At 40.2% G+C, this 25,320-nt stretch overlaps 1 protein-coding gene across 2 annotated transcripts in view; it reads right to left on the bottom strand.

Annotated features, from left to right (window-relative positions):
- The window catches only part of DOCK1 (dedicator of cytokinesis 1), a 474,081-nt gene that overhangs the window by 193,361 nt on the left and 255,400 nt on the right, over positions 1-25,320 (bottom strand). For both annotated transcript variants that reach the window (XM_077350091.1, XM_077350092.1), the window contains exon 29: positions 18,354-18,448. In XM_077350091.1, coding sequence (XP_077206206.1) covers positions 18,354-18,448 — 95 coding nt within the window. The remainder of the gene's footprint in view (positions 1-18,353; positions 18,449-25,320) is intronic.

The raw sequence follows: 25,320 nt of genomic DNA, 5'->3' as shown, positions 1-25,320 counted from the left end.
TACTTGGGGCCACAGAGCTCCAGGTCGGTCAGTCCTCTTACTGCCTTCTTTTTTTTTTTTTTTTTAATAGACCGTTTATGCACTGGAGGTTTCATGCTGGGCTACAAGCTGGAGTTTTAGTTGTGGCGGGTTGCCTCATCTCTTCCTGCACCGACATAGGGGAGCATTTGGCCTGGTACACGTCATCCGCCCCTGATTTGTGCTCCTGCACAGGAGCTGGGGCAGTGAAGTTCCCAGTGCATAAACGGTCATAGAGAGTTTTTATTTTATTTTCCAGAGTTGAAGACAGTGAGATACATGCAATCTACATTGTTAATACAGAAAAGGAGAGTTATGCTCTTCATTTGATACACTTGGTTCCCCATTTTAATCCCCTTTGTAAATAGTTCAGGTAAGGGCCCCATTGTTCTTGAAAGGCCTCTTCTATTCTTCCGTTAACTATTAGTGTCAGTTTGGCCATCTTGGCAAAATCAGCTAGTTTATTCAGCCAGTCTTCTGTCGAGGGTAGTTCTTGCGTTTTCCATTTCTTGGCCAATTCTAGTCTTGCTGCCGTCGTCACATAGAAGAAGAAGCTCTGTATGTGGGTTGGGAAGCACTGCGGAAAAACATTTTGGTTCCCCGTTTCAATCTTAAAAACCCTCTTCTCTTCATTTAAGATTATAAAACTGGCTACAATATTATGGACTTTTACCCAAAGCTTATAGACTTTTTATAGACTTTTTCGCGTTTGCACCACATTTAAAAAGAGAAGTCTACTTTGTTACCATCATTTCAGCATTTGTTTGCATAGTTTCTGACAATTTTAACAATCATAAACAGTTTATACTTAACGTGGTCCTAGAGCCCTCCACATTTCCACTAGGGAAAGGGAAAAAGGAAAAAAAACAAGCCTGCTTAGTTGTACGGAAAGAAGAGAAACAAATATATGTTTATGGGTTGCTAAGGTTATTAAGTTATATAAGTGTACATTGTTAATACCAGAAATAATAAAATGGAGTCTTCATTAATTAGTAGAATAAATTCTTCGTTAGTTACATTTACACCTCCTCAGTTAGGAACCTCCTTTTAGTTATGCTTTAAGTTTAGGCTGAAAGTCACTACAGAGATATGTTAGATAATTCAAATTCAGCTATCATAGGAAATCTAAAACCCCACACTATAATGTAAGCCCATTCCATTAGGTGTCTCCTTTTAGTTATGCTTTAATTTTGGGCTGGTAGACACTACGAAATTAGATTTAATAATACAAATTCAGCTTACTTAGAAGATCTTAGACCTCAGATTAACTTCTTAACTAGTTATATTGCCTATATAGCTACGGAAAGGAGGGAAAAGAGGAAAAGAATTTCAACCACTGTGTTACATTTCCATTCCCCAAGCTTCTTAAGGGGGTCTCATATCGAGGCTTGTTACGTCTTGTGGCTCCCATTGACTAATATTCTGTCCTGTTGGTCTTTGGCTGGGAAAGTACAGTTGTAGTCTTTCCCTCGGAGTATACATCGATAAATCTTGAAACAGTTGTACCTCCTGGACTCCAATATCAGTACAGATGTTTTTCCAAGAAGCTCCTGAGGGCTGACAAGCACTGGCGGGAGGAAGGCGCAAAGAGACATGGTACTTGGGGCCACAGAGCTCCAGGTCGGTCAGTCCTCTTACTGCCTTCTTAACAAAAAATTCTAGCCACGGACCTGCATTACATCACATAACTCTGTGATTACAAGATACCCTCAGCAGAGAACATAGAAATACCAGCCATTTTTAAGTGGCAACACCATGTTTCCAGCATGCCTATCTACATTCAAAGACTGACACTGTTCAAAGTTGATCTTGAGTATGGTATTCTGTAAATCCACAATGTGCTGAAAGCCTATAAATGTATTTGACTAGAAATGTGGACATAAGAACATAAGAAGACCCATGCTGGATCAATTAAAAGACCTATCTAGCCAACCAGCTATCTCAAGCAAGCTCACAAAGTGGAAGATTGCAACAGCATCATCCTGTCTGGGCTCCCCACCATCTACTGTAAGATGGAGTAGATATCCATCATGATTCATAGCCACTGATAGGTGAGTCCCCGAAGAATCTTAGTATCATCCTTTTAAAGCAAGTTGCAACCATGACTGGTGGTACCAAGTTCCACAAATTAACTAAATGCTGTGTGAAGAAATACTTCTGTTTGTATGTCCTGGATCTCCTATTCTTCAATTTCAGTGGACAACCCAGGGTTGTAGTATTATGCACAATTTTATAAACCTCTATCAAGTCTCAAAGAGGCTCTTATGGTGCAGAGTGGTAAGGCAGCAGTCATGCAGTCTGAAAGCTCTGCCCATGAGGCTGGGAGTTTGATCCCAGCAGCCGGCTCAAGGTTGACTCAGCCTTCCATCCTTCTGAGGTCGGTAAAATGAGTACCCAGCTTGCTGGGGGGTAAACGGTAATGACTGGGGAAGGCACTGGCAAACCACCGCATATCTGCCATCATAACGCTAGAGGGCGTCACCCCAAGGGTCAGACATGACTCGGTGTTTGCACAGGGGATACCTTTACCTTTATCACGTCTCTCCTTATTCATCTTTTTTCTAGGCTAAACAGCCCTAAGTATTCACTGATCTGCTTAAGGCAGCTTCTCTAGTTTCCTGTTCAATTTGGTGCTCTCTTTCTGATCTGTTACTCAGATTCCATCAGCGTATATGTAAAGATGATATTCTGTGCCACAATATGCATCACTTTACACTTGCTCACGCTGAATCTCATTTTAAATCCCAATGCCCATTCCTCCAATATAAAGAGATCCTTTCATAACTTTTCACAATCTTTTTTGTTTTACCCATTGTAAATAACTTGATCTCATCTGCAAACTCAACAAGTAGAAAAGCACCAGTTCCAATTGGTTCCAATTGGACCCTGCTGCTCATATTCCTCCTGTGCTGCTTAACAGGATAGGCATGGTACCAAGGTGAGAGATACAGTCTAAGGTTGGGGCAAGCAGTAGTAATGAGCATAGCTAGTATCTAGTCCAAGGCTGGGGCAAGCAGCAATCAGGAACATGGTCAGAAGGTCGGTGAACATCAAGGCAGACAGAACAAGCCAGGCAGTTCCTGGGCAAGGATGTGCTAGTTTTCACACATTGCACTCACACTGACCTACAGTGGCAAACCACTTATATAGGGCATGGCAATTCCCAATCCTGGAATTACTTCCAGGAACTGGGTCCCCGTATTCAATCCTCATCCTGATAAGATCTCCTTTCTTAGTCCAGTTCCCTGCAACAGCAAGCCAGTAAATGAGCACTATGACTTTTTAAATTCTTGTTTCTGCTCTATTGGTACATGTGCTTCAGATGAGCTTTTCTGACAGTGCTGATGGTTCAGGTGTGGGAGGTTCATGACCAGATGTACCTTCTATATAATCTCTCTCCAGGGTTTGTGCTTCAGACTGTGTGCTTGGCTATGTTTGGACCCAAACTGATAGAGCCAGATTCCTCATCTCCCAAGGAGACCTCCTGTGCCTCATGTGTGACTTCCATTAAGAGAACAGATAATTTATTCCTCTTCTCTGCTCCCTGTTGTTTTAGCCAATTTCCAATCCAAAGTAGAAGGTGTCTTCCTATCTCCTGACTCTAAAGTTTATTCAGGAAACTTTGGAGAGGGGCTTTGTCAAAAGCTTCTGGAAACCCAAGTAAATGATTTCTATTGGCTTATTCCTGTCCACATGTTTACGTAACATTTTCAAAGAACTCTAAAAGTTTTGTGAGCATTTACCTTTGCAGAGGCCAAGCTGGTTTTTAATCAGCAGGGCTTGTCCTCCTTCATGCTTGACAATTTTATTGATAATAATAGTGTCAAATAAATGTAACAAAGTTAATAATAATATTTCAAGTCGCTTTATTCCTAATAGACAATTTAACAATGTAATATTGTAATATATATATATATCACACTATTTTGGTAGGAAACATCACTATTTATTTTGCATCTCTAATACATGCTTAAAATCTACTACACTTGCAGTGTAATTGCCAGAGTCGGTCAATTGAAATAAATGGCTCAGATCAGAATAACAGCATAGGATTGCACTGTTAGCTGTATATATGTTTCATGCTGTCCTTATATCCCTTTTCCTTGCAATTTTGTATGATTGTAGCCTCTTAGTTAAGTAGCTTCCAGTATATGACATTCCAAATAAAATGTGGAGGTTATTTGATGGTATAACATTGGGTATATTATATGACTATTAAGAATTGGTGACCATCATACCAAAATCTATATTCTAGCCTACGTGTCAATCAAGGCTCTGTTTACCTTAGCTAACTCAATGAGAAGAGATAGGGAAACAAGTAAGTTACGAGTAACAAAAAATACTAAGAAGAAAAACAGTGGCCACAAAGTTAGGACTGTTTTGAAAATGCAGTTCACTAGTTTCAGAAGATTTCTTATTCACAAAGGAAGTAGTATGTAATATATACTGTATGGGCAGCTCTTACTGGTCTACAAACACTTAATCATATTAAAACCTATTGTAATCTGGCTTTGACTCATTCATCAATAGAAATAGCACACTAAGGGACAGAAATCTAGACAAGCATAGTACTATAAACTATGATAAATGAGTGGCTTAATTTTTCAACAGCAGGCAGATTATGTCACTGTTTCTGCATGGCATACAAACACACAGGGGCAACTCTGTTCTGAACTAATACAGCCCTCAGACAGATGAAGATGAGACAATTGACACTTTTAAACAACCAAAAGAAAAGCAAACCCTTATCAAGGAGACAGTGAAACCAATAAAACAAATAGCGTTAAGAATCTGTGCATTACATTATAGATAAATGGAATTAATGCCAGCAACAGTGACAGCTTTTTGATGGATACAGGAGATTGGATTCAGATAACTCTAAACTTCATTACACTCTCAGATCATTTTGACCACTTCTTCCTACTTCCCATGTCCTCAAAATGGTTTTGAGGTCTAGATTCAGTCCAGTGAGACTGGGAGAGGAGAACTGCAATGACCTAGGTTTCTGAGCCTGCTTTTAAAATATAGAAAAAACCTGCTCAAAGCTTTAGAGTCACCAAGGTCTAGTGGTTAAGAGTGTTGACCTCTAATCTGGAGAAGGGGGTTTGATTCCCCATTGCTTCACATGCAGCCAACTTTGGGCTAATCACAGTACTGATAGAGCTTTTCTCACAGAGCGGTTCTGTCAGGGCTTATTCAGCCACACCTACCTCACAGGGTGTCTGCTGTGAGGAGAGGAAGGGAAGGTGATTGTAAGCCACTTTGAGATTCCTTTAGGTAATAAAAAGTGGGGTATAAAAAACCCAGCTCTTTTTCATTCCAATATACACTTCTTTACCATAAATTCAATATGTACATTGTCTACTAAGGATAATACACCACTCTGCAACATGAAAATAAAGAGTTCAAAGCACATGAAAAATACAGCTTTTAGTGAAATACTTGACTGACAGTACTAGAACATTACTAGAACATTATGAAATGAAATTTCACAAAGATTGCGACATCTTTATCAGATCGCTGCCATTTCAGGCTCTTTGACGCTGCCTGATGGGTTTTTGACTTAATTAGATGCAAGTGATTCTTTTAAAAAATCTTAATGTAACTGTGAACCAATCTAGATTCATCAAGTCAATACTTCAGAGAACCTTTCACTAAAACAACAACAAAAGATCCTAGAAGCTAAGCATGCCTATTGACAAACAATACAAAAGCCAGCTGGCAACAAATCTCTCAGGTTCTTCACCATATTGTATCTGCTTGACTTAGGCTTCGCTATTCTCTACATAAAGCTTCATATGGCTATAAGAAGATAAACACTGGTTGGTAGATCAGAGCACAGTTAGCGTGTTTGTGTGTTAGGTGCCATTGTAAAATAGAAAACTTTGGGAATTACTTTATCTGGAAAATTGTTATGCAAGATTTCTTTTGTGCAACTACTTATGTATTTCTTAAAACATACTAGTGGAAGAGAGACTGCGTATATCCGTCTTTATTGTTTTCAATTTTTTAATGTATGGTTTCAAAACTTTTATTTTCTACTTGATTTGCTAGGCCCTTCCTAAATATTAATAGCTATTGATGGAACATGCCATTGGAAAGAAAATCACTAGTCTCATCACTCCAAATTATTTCATTCATTCATTCATTCATTCATTCATTCATTCATTCATTCATTCATTCATTCATTCATTCATTCATTCACCAACTTCTATGACACTTCTTCCTGGGGGCTCACTGTAGCTTACAACATGTCAATACATCCAAGTTCAAACACTTAAATTTTAAAACTAATTTATATTAAAAACCAATTTATATTAAACCCCAGGAGCTTCTGCCCTCTCTCCAGTGGGCTGATATTGGCTGTATGGCATCCAGATGTTATTACCTGTGTAGGCAGGCCAGTTACTGTTGGTGTCTTATGGGCTTCAACATAGGCATAGAACAGCTTTGTCTTGCAGGCCCTATGGAACTGTTTTAAGTCCCACACAACCCTGATCTCACTGGGAAAAGAATTCCGTCAGGCCGGTACCAGGTAGAAAAAGCCCTGGTTTTGGTTGAGGCCAGTTTCACTTCTCTGGGGCTGGGGTTCTTGAAATGGATTCTGTGTGCTTGAGCACAGGCTCCTCTGTGGGGCATTTAGAGTTTGAGGTACTTCTTCAGGCTAAGACGTCTCCCCCAATGAAATAACCACTTAAGTTTGAGGAAGGCTCCTCGGGCTGAAAGAACCCTAAGCTAGGATACTATCCACCATATCTTAAAAAATGGAAGTATTCTGGGCTAGGGCCATAGTAAAAAAAAGAAAGAAGAAAAAAAAAAGAACCTGCATGGAGGAGGCATAAGAAAAGAATGGAAGAGGGGGCAAGGTTTCTAGTTTCTTAAACATTAAGATTCTTTACACAAGCAGAGTGTCTGCAGGTATGGCACTCAGGCCACTGGCCAAGGCTGACACAGATTTATTTTGGTCATCACAAATGTCATATTTTCCTACAGTGAAGACTCGAGACTGACAGGATATTATGCTCTGTCAGCTCTTTGTAGAGCTGTAGAGAACTACTTATTTTTCGGATCTTCAAACTTTCTTGTGCATTATGCATCATCATTCAGATGTAGTGAAATGACTGGTATTTGCATGGCCTTAGGAGAAGAAGATAAGTGCTTTAATCACAAAGGCAGATACACTAAAGAAGGACATGCTTTAGACAGGGGACAGACTTCAAGGGACCTCTGAAGGAGACAAACACTCATGGGCTGAAGAGAGGTGACCAGATGGAGAAAGAAAGTAAAAATGAGATGAACAGGGCCTGAATAACAAACCTGGAACTATTAAGCTATTCCGGATGTTTCTTTAACATCACAGGCATAAGTTTTCGTCCTGGTGGAATAAGACTGCATCGATAGCCTGATTTTCCCTATGCTCACAGGCTATGATCTACTGCCACTCAACTGTACACTTTTGCTTGACATATCCATTGATTACTTATATCTTTAAAATACTGTTCTTTCTTTCTGATATTGGAGTTATTTGGTCTTTGCAACCTTGGACAAAGATGGTTTGACTCAAGCTTATCAAAGAGAAGCCAGGAGAGCCAACCAAGTTAGGAATAGCTAGATTTTCAATGTTTTCCCCTCTCTCCATGGTGGCTGAAAAAAAATTGGAGTTTGAACTTAAGATCTGCATTTGAACAGAAAATCTGACTGTAGGCAGCCAGAGTGCAATTTCTAATGGTCTGCAGAGAATAATAGAGAGTAAACCTATATGTAAAAGGGATTGTTGCAATAAAGCTGAATAGGAAGTCCTCATTTAGCTATAGCAGCTTGAGACCAGGGTTAGCAGAGTGACACCCTCATTCTACATTATCAAAACAAGGGCTTACATCTTGCCATTTCACCTTACATGTCTGCAATGAAAAGGGCTACGGCCTTCTTAAAAAACAAAAGCTAGGAATTTGGACCTGGGATATAACATAATTTGAAAAGAGGTATGTTGTAGACCAAAACTCCTTTAGCAACAAACATATTAATCAAATTATATGTACTCCTGTTGTATTAAATGATTCTCTGAAAGATTTACAGTCAACAGTTCAGATGGAATGGGAGAGCTTCTGCTAATATCCAAACAGTGGCTATTTATTCTGCTAGTGGAGGCTTTGCTATCCAACGCTAAGAAATACTGAAATGGATTAAACTTATACGTTTCCTTTATTTTGCCCAGAACAGAACATAAACTCTTGATTTTGGGAATGAATGGACTCATTTTTTAACTTTTTAATGATCATTACAGGAATAATGACAGCATATCTGAATGTTATATAGAAATTATATATTAATAAGATTAAATCAGAGCCTCTTGTGGCGCAGAGTGGTAAGGCAGCAGACATGCAATCTGAAAGCTCTGCCCATGAGGCTGGGAGTTCGATCCCAGCAGCCGGCTCAAGGTCGACTCAGCCTTCTATCCTTCTGAGGTCGGTAAAATGAGTACCCATCTTGCTGGGGGGGGGGGTAAAACGGTAATGACTGGGGAAGGGAATGGCAAACCACCCTGTATTGAGTCTGCCATGAAAATGCTGGAGGGCGTCACCCCAAGGGTCAGACATGACTCGGTGCTTGCACAGGGGATACCTTTACCTTTAAGATTAAATCACTTGATGTATACCAAGTTGTTGTTCCTTTGTCCCGCTGTATACTTGTATTTACATAGTTTGAAAATAATTTTTTTAAGTGGCATAAAATTAAATGTTACAAACTCAAACACTGATTTGGATTGCAGTATTTCACCACATTGTAGCAGAGCCTCTTGTGGTACTGAGTGGTAAGCAGCAGAAAAGCTGCCTGAACCTATGTCCATGAGGATGGGAGTTTGATCTCAGCAGCCAGCTCAAGGTTGCCTCAGCCTTCCATCCTTCCGAGGTCAGTAAATGAGTACCCAGCTTGCTGGGGGGTAAAATGGTAATGACTGGGGAAGGCACTGGCAAGGCCACCCCGTACTGAGTCTGCCATGAAAACGCTAGAGGGCGTCACTCCAAGGGTCAGACATGACTTGGTGCTTGCACAGGGGATACTTTTAACTTTTAGCAGAAAATTAATAATACAATTATATTTTATACTGGAAAAGGAGGATTATATTCAACATAGAAACATCTTCTGGCTATGCTCCTACCTAAGTCAGCTGACTCTCATTCATGAACTTTTTGTGGCGGTTACCCTGTTTATGGAATAGTCTTCTCAAAAAGCTGAAGAATAACCCATGCCATTTCAAAGGGGGCTGTAAAACTGAACTTTTTGAAAAGGGCTTTTTGAATATCTGTATTCCTGTTTTGTTAATGAACACTGTTGGGTTTGTTTGCAATTGTTTTATTTTTAATTTTCTTCCCAGGCTTAAGACCCAGTTGTCCTAGGGGAGGGCTACAAATATGTTCAAATAAAATAATTAAAAAAAAAATTGTGCACAATAACTCCAGTTATTACTGTTGGGAAATGTGAGAGTAGTGACAATGAATAAAGCTGTATTTGAAGCTACAAAATCCATGAGTGGATCTCCAACATACTACCAAGGGGGAAAAAACAGCTTATATGGTGGGATAATGCAAATAGGAAAGTTAGGAGTAAGCAGTAGATCAAGACAAAATGTTCTGGACAATTATGTAGAGGACTTCATCCAAGAGTGTATTGGCAGAGATTGCTCCTTTTAATCATCATGATAAATGTTTTGCTTTATTCGGTCAACCACCAAATAAACATTTCTTGTGCATATTGGTAGCAATCAGCCAGTGACAAAAATCTAGTGGAAATCAATTACGTCCAATAAAGTAAATCCTTGATGAATAAATTGTTTAAGCCATATGATGTTAATTAGATTTTACAAGCATTGTGCAGAGAGAAATCATGTGCACAGAAAGCTGAGTATTAATTGACCTTACTTTTTGCAGAACAGAAAATCGAGAACAACTTTTCTCCCACATGTAATATAAATTTTAGCTTCTCTATTGTAGGTAAAAAAGCACCATGACTAAATGTGTCATTGAAAATAATATATAAAAGCATTGAACCCTAAGGGAGAAAGAGTACAGATGTTTTTTGCTTTTTTTTTAATGCAAGTAGTATACAGATATAAAAAGAAGTGTACGTAAAAAGGCACAGTGCTTGGAGAATTTGAAAAGCCAAAAACATGTAAAATTTGTAGCTTGAAATAACTAAACAAAAATTCTATGCATATTAGAGTTTATAGTTTATTTACCAGCTATTTTTTCAATGTCATGGCTCTGTATTTAAAACAGAATTTACTCCACTTATTCATATAAGCCAATGGAATCATAAGCAAAAACTATAATGGAGAATTGAATACCATATTAAATAATTCATACTGCATGCCCAATTCCTTCAGTCCCTCTCTGCCCTAGCCTCAAGCTAGCCTCCTGGTATACCAGGGAACTATGGGAGAAAAAGAGGGAAGTGAGATGGCTAGAGAGAGTGTGGAAGAAGACTTAGTACAAAGTGGCAAGAGCATCTTATTGCAGGCTTATGAAGGCATATGAGATAGCAGTTAGGGCAGCTAAACGAGAGTTTTATGCTCCCTCTATTGTGTCCACTAACTCTTGCCTGGCCCAATTTTTAGGGTACTTCAATCTCTGACTATCCTCAAGGAAAGGCACCAAAATGTTGGTCAATTGACACTTGGCTGTGAGGCATTATCGAGAATTTTGGTGGATAAGGTCTTATCACTCCACCGGGACCTTCCTGACACTCTTGATACAGTACAGGAACTGGAGGCTCCGTGGATGCCTTGGGGGAATATATTTGATGTCTTCAGTTGTGGCCCAGATCAGATGCAAGGTTTTGGTATTAACCTTTAAGGCCATTCGTTGCTTGGGACCACTCTATGAATGCTAATCTGCAAGTGGTCCCTGGTCCCAGATAAGCATGCCTGGCCTTGACCCGAGCCACGGCTTTTTCCGTCCTGGCCTCAACCTGGTCAAATGAGCTCCTGGAAGAGCTGAGGGCCGTGACAGAGCTTTCTCAGTTCCGCAGGGCCTGCAAAATGGAGCTCTTCCGCTAGGTCTTTGATTGAGGCCAGCACCATGAACAACTGGGGCCCCTGCTCGGGCCAACATGATACTATTCTACGAACCTGTGATGATTGACTGTATCAGACCCTGTGATGATTGACTGTAGAATAGAGAAAGAATGGGGGCTATGCCATCTCTTGTGTTTTTAGGATATTAGGAGTTATGACTGTTTTATTGGGGTTTTATGGGGGGTTACTTGGTTTTAGAGCCTCTTGTGGCGCAGAGTGGTAAGGCAGCCGTCTGAAAGCTTTGCCCATGAGGCTGGGAGTTCAATCCCAGCAGCCGGCTCAAGGTTGACTCAGCCTTCCATCCTTCCGAGGTCTGTAAAATGAGTACCCAGCTTGCTGGGGGGTAAACGGTAATGACTTGGGAAGGCACTGGCAAACCACCCCGTATTGAGTCTGCCATGAAAACGCTAGAGGGCGTCATCCCAAGGGTCAGACATTACTCGGTGCTTGCACGGGGGATACCTTTAATTGGTTTTATGTAACCCACCATGGAGTACATGGAGAGTGGTGAGATATAAACTGAAATAGTAAATAAATAAATAATTGGGAGTGTGCATTCTATTCTCTTGAAGCAAATGTATGTATGTATGTATGTATGTATGTATGTGTATATGTATATGTATATGTATGCATGCATATATGTATGTGTGTATTATTAAAACTAATTCCAGATTATCTGGTCTATTTCAGCTACCAGTCTACCTGAAACAAATAGAAGCTAAAATTTCCCAGCTTTTATTCAGGTGTCCCCAACTTCCAAACATTCCCACAAATTGACTTACTTCAGATGGAAAGAGAGTGGATGTATACATGCTGCCCCCCCCCACCCTGCTGCTGTCTGGTTGTCTGTAGAATGTAACCACACAGAAGAAATGGAAATGAAGACACCCTCTCCCTGTGATTAGCAACAGTACTTTCAAAACACTGCTGATTAAAGGGAAGAGGTCTACATACGACCAGTAATATTTAACCAGAATGCCTAGTTTCAGCCCAGTGTTATAGTAGAACTTCTGAAACACAGATCCACAATTGTAAACAATTCATCCTAAATGGTCCCTTTCCTTCCCAGATACATTCACAATGACAGAGGATGCATATTAATGTGCACAAAGAATTTGACACTGCTTTCAGTGGAAAATACACAATTCAAGAAACATCTCATATTACTGAGCAACAAGTTCTTTACATAAATACAACATGGGACTAACAAGATTCTTCTATCTAGTCCGATCTCAGAGCTGTTTGTCATTACACTGAAAGAGACACAAAGCGACACCCTAGGGAATCGCACCCTTGTCAAAAGAGCCATGAAAACATAATCCTTGAACAGGAGGTATAGCATGTCCATCTGTGTCATAAGGACAGCATCCTCCAGAGATTTAAGTTGCACTTATTATTTTAACCTGAAAATTTGACTTGTCTCTTTCATAAGTAATGCACAAAGTCTTTCTTAAAGCATGCAGAACATTGGGGCCAGAAAACAAGTTGAGGTCTTGATAAACTATTGCACAGGAGTAACTACAAGTGCTGTGAAAACTACCATAGTCATTGGAATTTATAACTGCACTAAAAGAACCAAAACATATTTATAATAAGCTCCACATTAAATTCTGAAGATCACAATCCTATGAAAGCTTACATGGAAACAAACTTCATAAATTTCGATGGGATTTAAAGCTCCCATGAAACGGCTACTCTAGTGTATACTACTGCAGGCAAGACTGTAGCCAAACCTTCATTGACTAAATATATGGGCTAATTTTCAGAATAAATCATTTTTCAAGTAACACAAGAAGGTGCCTGTCTATAAGTAGTGAACATACAATTCAAAGATATCTACTTTCATTTTAATTAAGTTCAACTACTATAATAAAAGTAATTTGTGAGAAGCTTCTATACCTACTCTGCCAACACATAGATCAAAGTGTTTGGTATGGCTGAACTATATGGCAGACGTAAAAAATGCTGAAGACATGACGTATTCATAAGCTGACTTTAGTGAGGCTTCTGCTGCAGGAGTGATTTTAGGTCACAGTCCGAATAAAAACATTAAATTAAAGCCCCTTACACCTACTTACAATGTCTGCTTGTACATGTCACAGTTTCTATTTCACAGAATGGCTAGGAATCTGGAAGACTAGGAGCAGAAATGTATCAGAACTTTTTCTCTATGGGGAGGTGTAAACAAAATTTGATAAAAGCACAAATTGAGTATTATACTGTGGTTCAGACTATCGCCTTTTCTGCACATGCAACTTACTTTAGATTTTCAGTATAGTCAATTCAGTAGGACTTTACTTCAAATCCTGAGCCTGCATTCCACACCTCTTTTACCCTCAGATTTTCTATTGGGAATTGTAGAGCATGTTTTCTGAGAAAAACCAAGGTATTTTTGATGTGGAACACATCTTCTGGCATGCCCACTGAGATGGAAATGGGTATGGATGTGATGTCCATAGCTCTATCCCAGGGAACATGCCAGAAGATGTGGGGAGGCCAGCAGCAGAGGAGGCTGAAGTGCCAGTTGCAAAGCTGGTGGAAATGGGGCCCCTATTGCGGCTGAAGCCGCTGCACAATTGCACAAAAGCTATGGGATGAGATGCCACCCATGAAACAGGCTGGGACCGCTATGTGACCTGCACAGCTGCTGCAGGATGAACCACCACCCCTGAAGTAGGGCCACGGTGCCACCCTGGCACCCCACTCCTCCAGCTAGTCCCACCCTCAGCAGAGCTGGGCAGGCCAGAGAAGCCCTGCCACTGCGATGCTTGGCTTATGGGCCGGCCCTGCCCTCTGCAGAGTGGGGCACGCCAGGAAATCCTTGTTGCTGTGGCACCTGGCTTCCTGGGCCAGCCCCACCTTCTACGGAGTAGGGCAGGCCGGGGAAGCCCTGTTACTGAGGCGCCTGGCTTCCTCGCCCATCCCCACCCTCAGCAGAGCAGGACCGCCTTAGGAAACAGGGAGAAACCATACCCACCAGTAGAGGGATGCTGTGACAGGTAAGGAGGGGGAAGAATTTGTGTGTGTGCATGCTCATGTGTATCTCTGAGAAGGTGGGGGAGGGACCAGGAAAGAGAGAAAGGTGGGAGGGGGCAAGGTGAGAAAGGTGGATCGGAGGGATTGAGGGGAGGTGGGACCAGGCAGGAGTGGTGGGTGGGAGAGGCAAGGTGTGTGAGAAAGGTATGCGGGGAGGGATTGAGGGGGGTGGGACAAGGGAGGAAAGAAAGGTGAGAGAGGAAAGTGAGGCGTGGAAGAAGGTGTTTGTGGGGACGGACCAGGGTGGAGAGGCAAGGAGGGAAAGAGGGAATGAGAGTGTGTGTATGTGTATGTACAAGTGTTGGGGGGGAGGGCACAGGATCATAAAGTCCCACAGCAGGTATGTGTTTCACATACCCTGCGATAGTTGGACTATCACAATAATTTTTGTTTTGGTGCCATGTGGTTGTTCTCTCCTTATTATTCAGTTTTGTACGGGTGTGTATTTTAAAGTTATAAGTAGAGATTCTTCAAGCTTCATTTAATGTCCACTAGCCATTTTAGCGGAACATTACAGGTTGTCTCTCCTTCATCAGTGTGCAAGCTCTACTGCTTACTTTCCCCATCTTGTCAATTTCATTAAAAAAAAAAAGAAACACAATGAGTCTCACAATAAATTAGTTTGTAACAATCCTGGGATTGCTAGAGGGAAAAAATATTGCCAGGTAAAGCTTTAAATAGTGTGTATATGTATGTGTGCTGTTTAAACCATAAAGCAACCTTCCTCAAGTTTTTGATGTGAAACATATCTATTAGTGCTTTTGGTGAAACAGAAGAACTCATGGACATGATGTCCATTAGTCCCACCCCCACCTCCCAAGCGCACTAGAAGACAGCTGAAGGAGGCCACCATGGACGTGGCCAGTGGTGGTGGCAGTAGCCAAGGAGGCCAGCCCATCATCAGGGAACTGACCAAAGTTTCCCAAGGAGCAGCAAATGTGGCACTGGCCAGCCCAATCCAGCCTGGTGAATCCCAGAGAGTGGTGCAGGAGATGCAGGCCAGCCAAGCCCTGCCAACACCACCCATGAGTCCCAGGGGTAGCAGAGGTGGTGCAAGCTGGCCAAGCCCTGCCAACACTGGGGAGTGGCCCAGCCTAGCCCTGCCAATGCCACCCAGTGAGTCCTGGCACTTGGCGGAGGCAGCATGGGCTGGCTATGCCCTACCAATGCTGCCCACAAGTCCCAGGGAGCAGCAATGGGGTCCTCAAAGGTAAGAAGAGCTGGTTCTTACGTGCTGCTTTTCTCTACGAGTCTCAAAGTGGCTTACAATTGCCTTCCCTTTCCTCTTCCCACAACAGACACCCCGTGAGAGAGGTGAGGCTGATAGAGCCCTGATATTACTGCTCAGTTAGAAAAGCTTTATCAGTGCTATGGTGAGCCCAAGGTCACCCAGCTGGTTGTATGTAGCTGCATGTGGGGTAGTGTGGAATTACCTGGCTCGCCAGATTATAAATCCACACTCCTAACCACTACACCAAGCGGGAGGGAGAAGGGAATGGGGGAAGCTGTGTGAGTCTGGGTGTGTGTGAGTATGTGTGTCTGATAGAGGCTAAGTGGGGGGATGGACCTGAGATGAGGTTGGGAAAGTGAGAGGGCAGGGGGAAGTGTGGGGGAAAGGAGTCTTTGTCTGGGTGTGTGCATGCATGTGTCTGAGAGAGGGAGTGGGAACTTGTGCCACTTCAGCACCATGCCAGCCCCCTCTGCCCTTATGTGGATGTTTTCCACATATGGGTCAAGAATCCTTATTGGGGGGGGGGGATTATTTGCATCCACCCAGAGCCCCTCCCCTTTCCACACCCTCCAGGCCCATCACTAATCATTGTGGAGGGGGAGGCTGACATGGCCATATATGTTCATGTCACCTGATAAGAATGTAACATATTATTTGGAAAAGAAAAAGAAGAAGAGTTGCTTCTTATATGCCACTTTTCTCCACCTGAAGGAATTTCAAAGCGACTTACATTTGCCTTCCTTTTTCTCTACCCACAACAGACACCCTGTGAGGTGGGTGAGGCTGAGAGAGCCCTGATATCAGTGCTCGGTCAGAACAGCTTTATCAGTGCTGTGGCAAGCCCAAGGTCACCCAGCTGGCTGCATGTGGGGGAGCACAGGATTGAACCCGGCTCTCCAGATTAGAAGTCCACACTCCTAACCACTACACCTTCCAGGACCATTAAGAAACCCCAGGGTTTCGCAAAATCTTGGTTGAGAAAGCCTGACTTAAAGAGATTTGTGCCCTCTGTTCAGAATGCTTATCGCAAGTGGGGGACAAGCAACATGCCAAAAGGATGAGGGGCACTTTAAAAGCTATCTAGATCTCGCTTTCAGGGTGAGTATGATTAGACTGAGTCGTCTGTATAGAGAATTAGAGAAGTAGAAATTAAGACTCAACAGCCACTTCTGGAGAAGTAACTTTTAGAGGGTGATTACAGAAGGTTTCTTTATGAATCATACAGAACAGTGTCTGCCTGTTTGGTCAGCTATTAAACTCTTCTTGACTAAATGCAGGATTCAGAAGAGGGAATGGGGGGGGGATTAGTGCACAGAAAATATCACTTGGAAAAACCCAGGATTGAACTGGGGACCTATTGGTCTTCAGTCTAATGCTCTCCAACCTGAGTTAATGACTGTGTTCAAAGTTAGAGCAGAAAAATGACTTTCACACTGCCTGCATGCCAATTCAGTTCATATTTGTTTGATTTCAAAATGCTCAAGTGGCTATACGTTAATGGAAGGCTAACATAAAATGAAATGCCTCACCTTCCACCAGCCTTCTCCTTCCCAGGTTGAGGTGGTCCAATAAGGAGAGATCAAACATGTGGCACAATGTGGGTGGTAAAGTGGACTCCAAGTGGTGCAAAAAGCATGGTAAATCCAAGGAAATCATCATGCCTTTGAATTACCTTTGCCTTGAGAGAAAAGCAAGTGGGGAAACCCCTCTCAGAAAATATGGGGAAACAGCAAATGAAAAGTGAACTGGGCATGGAAAAGAAGAAAATCCACGCAGAACAAAAAAGAAAGCCTGACACATGTGTACAATGAAAATAGGATGAAATGCAGAATAAAAAAGAAAACTTGATGAGAGTGTACTGTGAATTTAAAGAAAACACCAGTGCATAAAAAGTCTATGGGTTAAGCAATGAAGAGGAAGTTACTGATCCACAGCTATTTTCCACATGCATGCATACAAGGGGAACCGTTTAGCAGACCGAAGAAATACTGGCAACATGGTGGAGCACTGACTGTTCCCATGCCACTGTGCATGCACAAGAATCACTTCCAATTTTTAAACTAAGTTAACTGTCTTTCCACAGATTTCTCCTGTACTTCACCCAAAGATCTTCCATACCAGTGTTCAGCTTTTTACATGCACTCCTATGTTCTGGGCTATCCAGACAACATATAAAGCCCTACCAGCATATTTGTACTTACTGGACTCACATCTATCTAGAAGGGCCTATTTACTGGCAAGGATAAACTCATCATTTTATAGAGTAGGTTCCACCAACTCCCTGTATCAGAAAGGTATTGTTTATATGAATGTGAAGTGCAGGACACATTTATCTGTATTGTATTGGACTGTCCAGCCTTTTTGGTCCAAAGAGCTGCAATTCAGAATTATTTGACAGAGTTAATTTCAAGATGCTGTTACAAGTTCCTTACTCTAAAATCATTGCTAAAGTTGTTGATGTTCTTGGGAATATGTTAAGAGTAAGCAGTCACTATTTGTCAATGCAGGAGGGACAAGCTTGGAATTGTATAGTATGATTTATCTTCTGGTATTTAGCTACATTTTCTCCGATTTTGGAAGTTTTGTTATGCCAATAAAGGTGCCTTGAGTCTTGAGTCTACAGAAAATATTTAGACCTATAGTTTTATCAAAGAATTCTCCTCATTTATGCTAGATAGCTTCTCCCACAGTTCTGTAGTATACTCTACCCCACAGTGTACTAAAACTGTTCGGATATACAAATGTCTTTTTATAACCTTAGTGCTCCCTTGAATTGCTGCTTGACATTAGAAGACCAGCATTTGTTGGTGTCATAGTGAAGACCAGCACTATTTCTGCACTAAATTCTTTAAATACCTGTTTATAGCATTGATGCAAAAATATGGTTTACTATATAGTCTGTATATAGGTGCATATGCACATTCAAGAGAGTTTCCAAATAAAACAACACAATATTTATTTCAGTGGCAATTCAGTGCTTTTATTTTTACTTACTTATTCTGCATCATGTTCATTATAACCCAGTCTGAGGGATATACATTCTTCCCAATTAGATTCTTGAACATAATAAATGTCTCCATCAAGAAGTCCTAAAATAAAATGGAAATCTGTTAAAAACTCCATATTTTGGACACATCAGCTGGGTGAAGAAAAATTCAGTAATTTCAAATTTATATCATGGATCTTGCTGGATAACTAAAAGAAAACTTCCATTATCTAATGATATGTATCTAACAGTATGTACCTAATGACTCTGACATTTAAATATCTTACAGTCTAATTACAACAAAGAGTATCATGTCGCAATCAATTTAAAATTATTATTGATAGCACAGGATAAGGAAATAATTGGGATTCATAATTATCTGATACAGAAAATGTTCAAAATGAATGCCAGATAGTGTGAAATTGTGACAGAATAATAGTTTCTTTTTTAATCTGAGACTTTTTGTTAAGGTATTTAAAGTTATATTGCAACTTCCATGACTTTCCAAACAAAAAAAAAATGATTTAATGTATATATTATAGCTTAGAACTGGCTAAAAAGATTTAGAATTTAGAAGAAAATACACTGTTTTTTCAGTCCAATCATTAAATCAGGGGTAGTCAAACTGCGGCCCTCCAGATGTCCATGGACATGAATGCTGGCAGGGGCTTCTGGAAATTGTAGTCCATGGACATCTGGAGGGCCGCAGTTTGACTACCCCTGCATTAAATGGTTACTGTGGTTCAGGTGGGATCATTCCAGTAGTGCATAACAGTATTTTCACATTAATAGAGTGACCTTGCAAATTCAAAACTTATGAGGTTAACATGAGCTGTCAGTAGATTCAAGAGGGTCTGACACAGTTTTTCAGTGGCACCTTTAAGATCAACAAAGTTTTATTCAAGTTGTAAAGCTGTGTTATATAATGGATGAATTTTAATTCTAAGCACATACTTAACAAGCTCCGTAAACAGGTCTTTACATTACATGATTAAACAGAATCATTACATGATTACTGGTATTAACTCTTATCCCCACATCATGGGGAGAAAGCAAAAAATAAAAATCATGATCAGCCCCGATATTTTGCTGAATACAACCTTCCTTTCCCTTACATGTATTTTTTTTTCCTTTTGCATAAAATGACTGGTTTCCTTGCAGATCTTGCTTCATAACTTAATAATTGAGACTTCAGTAGGATTTATGCCCATGTGAGCAGGGTCAGAATCGGGCCTGTAGAATCAGCTCTGAATATTTTATGGCTGCAGAGCCACACTCTCTTAAAGTGGATTCTACTTCATACTTTATTAGCTGCACTGCATGCTTCAGTTGCTGAGTTTTCACAAAGTTTACTAAAAAGTCAGTAGATAAATTTTCATACTGTTTGAAGATCAGCTAGCCTTCTTTATTAGTTATGGAAGGCACAGAGAGATATTATTGGTTCAAATTTGTTTCTGTGTTTAAAATATGTAAATTATGCTCCACTATTCCCCTAATTAGTCAATCAAGAAATATTCAATAGAACTTCTATACAAAGCTTACTTATTTTAAGTGGTAGCTTGCAGGATGACACCTGCCCCCTCACCAACATAGTCTGCATTCCCCAAATGCCAAATGAGCACCTTTCCCCTTTCCTTTGTGCTTCCTGAAACAACCAGTGGGAGTAGAAAATTGAAAGGGGTACAGGTAATACTGTGGTACATTCCAGGTTTTGTGTTCCCACCACTTTTGCTTTTGAGGGGGGGGGGAATATAAAACTGCTTCAAGAACAAAATGAATTCTGCCCCATCAAGTAACCTAAACTGTGCTAAGACAATGAGGAATTATCCCTTGGTCCTTTCTACCTGATGACTCTGTTCCTTTCCACCAGGTTGAGAGAATCAACTGAGGCTATTTTTGTTGTGGTCCCTTGCATACTCCCTTTTGTCCTGAAATACTGATTCAAAAATATACATATTGACACATACTATAATGGTCAGCTCTGTCCACAAAAAGCAATAACAAAAAATGGTAAAATGGAAACTCCTAGCAATACTTAGAACAGTGAAAAAACAAGAGTAAACAGAACTGAAGTTATATTTTTATTAAGATGGTCTATTCTGCCACTCCCTCTTTAACTTTTTATTTGAAATTCCATGCTGATACTAGGCTTTCAGAAGTAATACATTTGAGGGGTGCTTTCTCTACCTTATTTTCTGCCATTTTCCCTTACAGCATTGTGTAATGCAAAAGAAAACATTTCTTGCTCTTTCCAACAGGCTATCAAATATTTCATGAATCATGAGGCTTTTACAGTTTACAAGTTTTTCTAATATATAATAAGTTTATAAGACTGGGAAAGGAGGTATGAATCTAAAATACTATTCTGTGTTAAAAGAATTACCTTTCCTGAATCATCAACCTACTTAAGTTTTTTCTGTATGAATCAGGATTGATTGATAGGGGCCCACTGTACTATGGTCGCCACTCAAGTCCATTACGTGTTGTCAGTGTTCCAGTAAACCAAAGGAATATTTCAAATGCATTCTAAAGTGTATTGTATGATTTAAAAAATAATATATTTCTGAGGGCCAGCATAGGCAAAGTTACATGATCTAGCTAATTCTCATGGGAAGAGAATACAAAATTTGCAGCCATGTGGAACACTGAGCAATTATCAGGAACATCCACACAGCTACAAGAACACAGGAACTGGCCTTTGTACTTTGGAGAGGCACCACAGTACGGAGGAAGCGGTTTCATTCCTGGCATTTTTAGTTAAAATGTTGCATGGCTGGTAAAGACTGCTTAACAAAGATACTAGAAAGCTGCTGAAAGCAAGAATATTTATTTATGTTATCATTTATTTATTTTAAAGCATTTCTATATTGCCTTTTAATTCAAATAGGAGAACATTAAAACAGTAAAGCAGCATTTAAAACAAGGTACATATAAAACATTTATATGCAGGATATATAAAATATTTAAACAATTCAATAAAAATATATAGACTTACAGACATAACACAACAAGGAAGGTGTGACAATAAGAGTTACTAGGGGTATGCCAAACAAAACAAAAAAAGTATTCACCCGCGGACAGAAGACAGCAACAGACGGGGACTGATGAACCTCTCTGAAGAGGGAGTTCCAAAGTTTTGGCACAATGAGTAAGAAAACCCTTTTTTTAGGTTGCCATCTGTCTGGAATCAGATAGTAGGGGAGAACTGAAGCAAGGCATTCAAAGATTACTGGAGTGGTCGCTAGGGAGAACGTATTCCTTAAGGCGGGGATCCCCAACCTGGGGTGCATGGACCACTATGGTCCATGGGAGCTCTGAAGGGGGTCCATGGGAACTTGGAAGTGGTGTGGTATGGGGCAGGGGCAGGCTGTCTTCTCAGTTCCTGCTTTCTTTTTGGCCTACTTGAGGCAAAGCTGCCATAGTAGCAGTAAAGGCAGGGAGAGGGAACAAAAGGAGGGCTAAAAGTATGGGGAGTGATGTCACTTCTGGGAGCAAGGTAGGGGATGTGGTCAACTGACATCACTTCTGGGGCTCCCTGGAGTCTGAAAAATTATTTCAGGGGCTCCTCCATGGGCAAAAGTTTGAAAAAGGCTGCCTTAATGTATACTGCCCAAACTGTACAGGACTATAAAGGTTAATACCAGAAAACATAGTATTTCACCCTATGGGCAAGTAATCTGACAATACATCAGCAGTTTTACACACTCTCATTTAGATCCTGTATGCAGGATCTGAACTGCCTTTTCTTGCAGGGTTGAAATTCTTCAGAAAAGTAAGCAGGGTTCTAGAAGGCAGTATGTTCTGTTTAAACAAGCTGTAGAACCTGAAGGTAAAATATTTTTCCCCATGTCAAAACAAAGAGATCAAATGAAGCCAAGGATCAATTGCCTTATATCATAAAGCAGCAATAAAAGTAATTTCCCACATTTCCCAATGGTATCCAGGTCACTGCATCAGACCTCTAAAGTAATACTTAAATGGACAAAATAGGCAATTAAAGTTTCAGCAACAGAAGTCTAAGTATGACTCTGCCTGAATAAGATTATTCAGAACTGTGAGAATAGGAAACTCATTATAAGCTCACGTACAATGGAATATGTTTCAGTAACAAATAAGGCTGTAATCCTAAGTATTATCACTAAAACACATCCCACCAAACTCCAGAGGGTTTATTTTAGAACAAATATACTTAAGATTGGGCTGTAAAAATTGCCTAAAATGAGGGGATGAAGGTAATAAAGCACTGCTTCCCAAATTGTTTCTCAGTCAATCTTAATTTGTATCTTCAATGACAAAAATTGGATTGAGTAGCTGTAAATGATTTACTTCCGATTAAGACAATAACAATAAATGGAGGGTGAAACTGCATATTCTCAGAATGGGTTTAAAAAAGAGAATAGAAGCAGAACTGTAACCCACTGAGCGAATCTAATTAGGACTGAGGTCATAGAATCCTGTGTCCCTATAGACTGATGTAATCTTTGGGGGAAAAGTTCAAAAGCTTTAAAAGCTTTTTGTCTTCTTATTAGGTGAATTAATCAAAAGGAGCACTAACTGTGGCATTAAAAAATCTAATCTGAAAATAAGAGGGGAAAAGAATGTGAAAGCATAATGCTAAAAACATTTAAAGCAATTTAAACAGATCAGAAACAGGAAACCAGGCAGGGATGCAGTTGCATCATTAAGGAAACAAATATGTGAAAAGACAGGAAAATTTACAACAGAGAAATGGATCCTTTACTTTAAGTTTCACTGCAGAACTTGCTAGGCGGACAGCTCCAGTTTTAAAGAGAGGGTATCTGAAGAATTAATTCACAGATGAAGGTGCAGTCCTAGGACTAATTGACAAAGTACAAATTAACAAGTCATGATGAAGTCTAGACACACAAGTACTTATGAAGCCCAAATGTTAAAGTGCTACCAACAAAAATATACACCTCCCCACTAAAATCAGACTGGAAGACAGCCAACATGAGACCAATTTTTTTTAATGGATCAAAGGTAGAGCTGAAAAATTACAAAACATGTTAGCTTAATTTGTATTGTAGAGAACTTGTGCTGCATGAAGAAACATCAGCATGGCTTTTACAAAGAGAAATCTGCCTTACGAACATTTTAAAATTCCTAGAGAACACCAATGAATATGCAAATTAGAGAAAATTCAGTACACATTGTATACCAATTTTTTAAAAACTGCTAAAAATGCAAATTCCAATAAATTCTTGACTTGTTCTGTTGACAGCTTCATTGTCCAGCAAGTAGAGAGGGCAACCAGAGGGCCTGCTCTTTTAGATTTGATTTTCATCAACAGGAAGAACTGGTAGATGAGGTGGAAGTAGGAGGCACACTTGGTAGTAGTGACCATGTGATTTTGGAATTTACAATTGTGGGAAAGAGAAAACCTTTATGTAGTCAAACATATAGACTGGACTTCAGGAAAGCAGATTTGAACAGACTTAAGGTATGTTGGGTAGAGTCCCATGGTCAGAAAGACGTAAGGAGATGGGAGTCCAAGAGGGCTGGGAGTTTCTTAAAAGTGAAAAACTGAAGGCTCAATCACAACCAGTTCCCTTAAGAAGAAAAGATGGAAGGAGTCTAAAGAAGCCGGCTCCATAAGCAGCTGTCAAATTATTTGAGAAATAAAACAGGGTCACTTAAGGAAATGGCAGGAAGGCCTTATTACCAAGTATGAGTATAAACAAATAACCAATGATTGTAGGGAGAGTATTAGAAAAGGAAAAACTCAATATGAGCTTAGGCTAGCAAGAAGTGCTAAACATAGCAAAAAAGAGTTATTTAGTTATATTTCAAATAAGAAAAAGAGTAGGAACACTGTAGGACCACTACGAGGACAAGAAAGTGAAATTATAACAGATGATGAAGAGAGGGCTGAGCTGATCAACTTCTATTTCTCCTCAATCTTTTCTTGTGAGGGAAATAGTGATCAATGTGGCAAAAACATATCACAACATGGGTGATGGGAATGACGGCCTAGTACCAATGTGTGTGCAGTCCATAAACACCTACTTCCTTTAAATGAAACAAAGTCTTCTGGGACAGATTAATTGCATCCAAGGGTACTAAAAGAACTTACAGATGTAATATCTGAACCTTTGTCCATTATTTTTTACACTAATTGGAGAACAGGTGAAGTACCAGAAAACTGGAGGTGGGCAAATGTTGTCCCCATCTTCAAGAAAGGGAAAAAGGAGGATCTGAGTAACTACTGACCATCAGCTTGACATCTGTAGCTGGCAAAATTTTGGAACAATTCATCAAATAGTCGATCCATGAGCGGTTGAAGCAGAGAGCTGTTATTTCTAAGACTCAGGATGGATTTCGCAAGAACCACTCATGTCAGACCAACCTTATCTTTGAGAAAGTGACTATCTTGCTAGATCAGGGGAAAGCTGTGGACATAGTTTATCTGGATTTCAGTAAAATGTTTGATAAGGTTCCACATGATATTCTTGTTGACATGTTGGTAAAAGGCGGTATGGATCCTAATTCTGTCAGGTGGATCAATAACTGGTTGACAGATCGTACTAAAAGAGTGCTTGTTAATGGTTCAGCATCTTCTTGAAGAGTGACAACTGGAGTGTCCCGGGGATCTTTCCTGCGGCCTGTGATGTTCAACATATTTATAAATTATTTGGATGAGGGATTAGAGGGAGTACTTATTAAATTTGAAGAAGATACTAAACTGGGAGGGTAGCAAACGCAACAGAAGATAGAATCAGGATACAGGATATTCTTGGTAGGCTCGAGAAGTGGGCTAAACTGAATTAAATGAAATTCAGTAGGGACAAATGTAAAGTTTTGTGTTTAGGTAGGAAAAACCATATACAGCAATATAGGATGGGAGAGACTTGGGTCCATTCTGCACAGGTTTAATGTAGCAGGAGTGTGGCAAATTGTAATCGCTACTAATATGCAGTTATGCACAAAGTCGTACACAATCTGCCACACTCCTGA

This window comes from Paroedura picta, chromosome 8, assembly GCF_049243985.1.
Source record: "Paroedura picta isolate Pp20150507F chromosome 8, Ppicta_v3.0, whole genome shotgun sequence".
Lineage (NCBI taxonomy): Eukaryota > Metazoa > Chordata > Lepidosauria > Squamata > Gekkonidae > Paroedura > Paroedura picta.
Note: the sequence above shows the minus strand (reverse complement) of the source record. Positions and strands in the feature narration are given on the sequence as shown.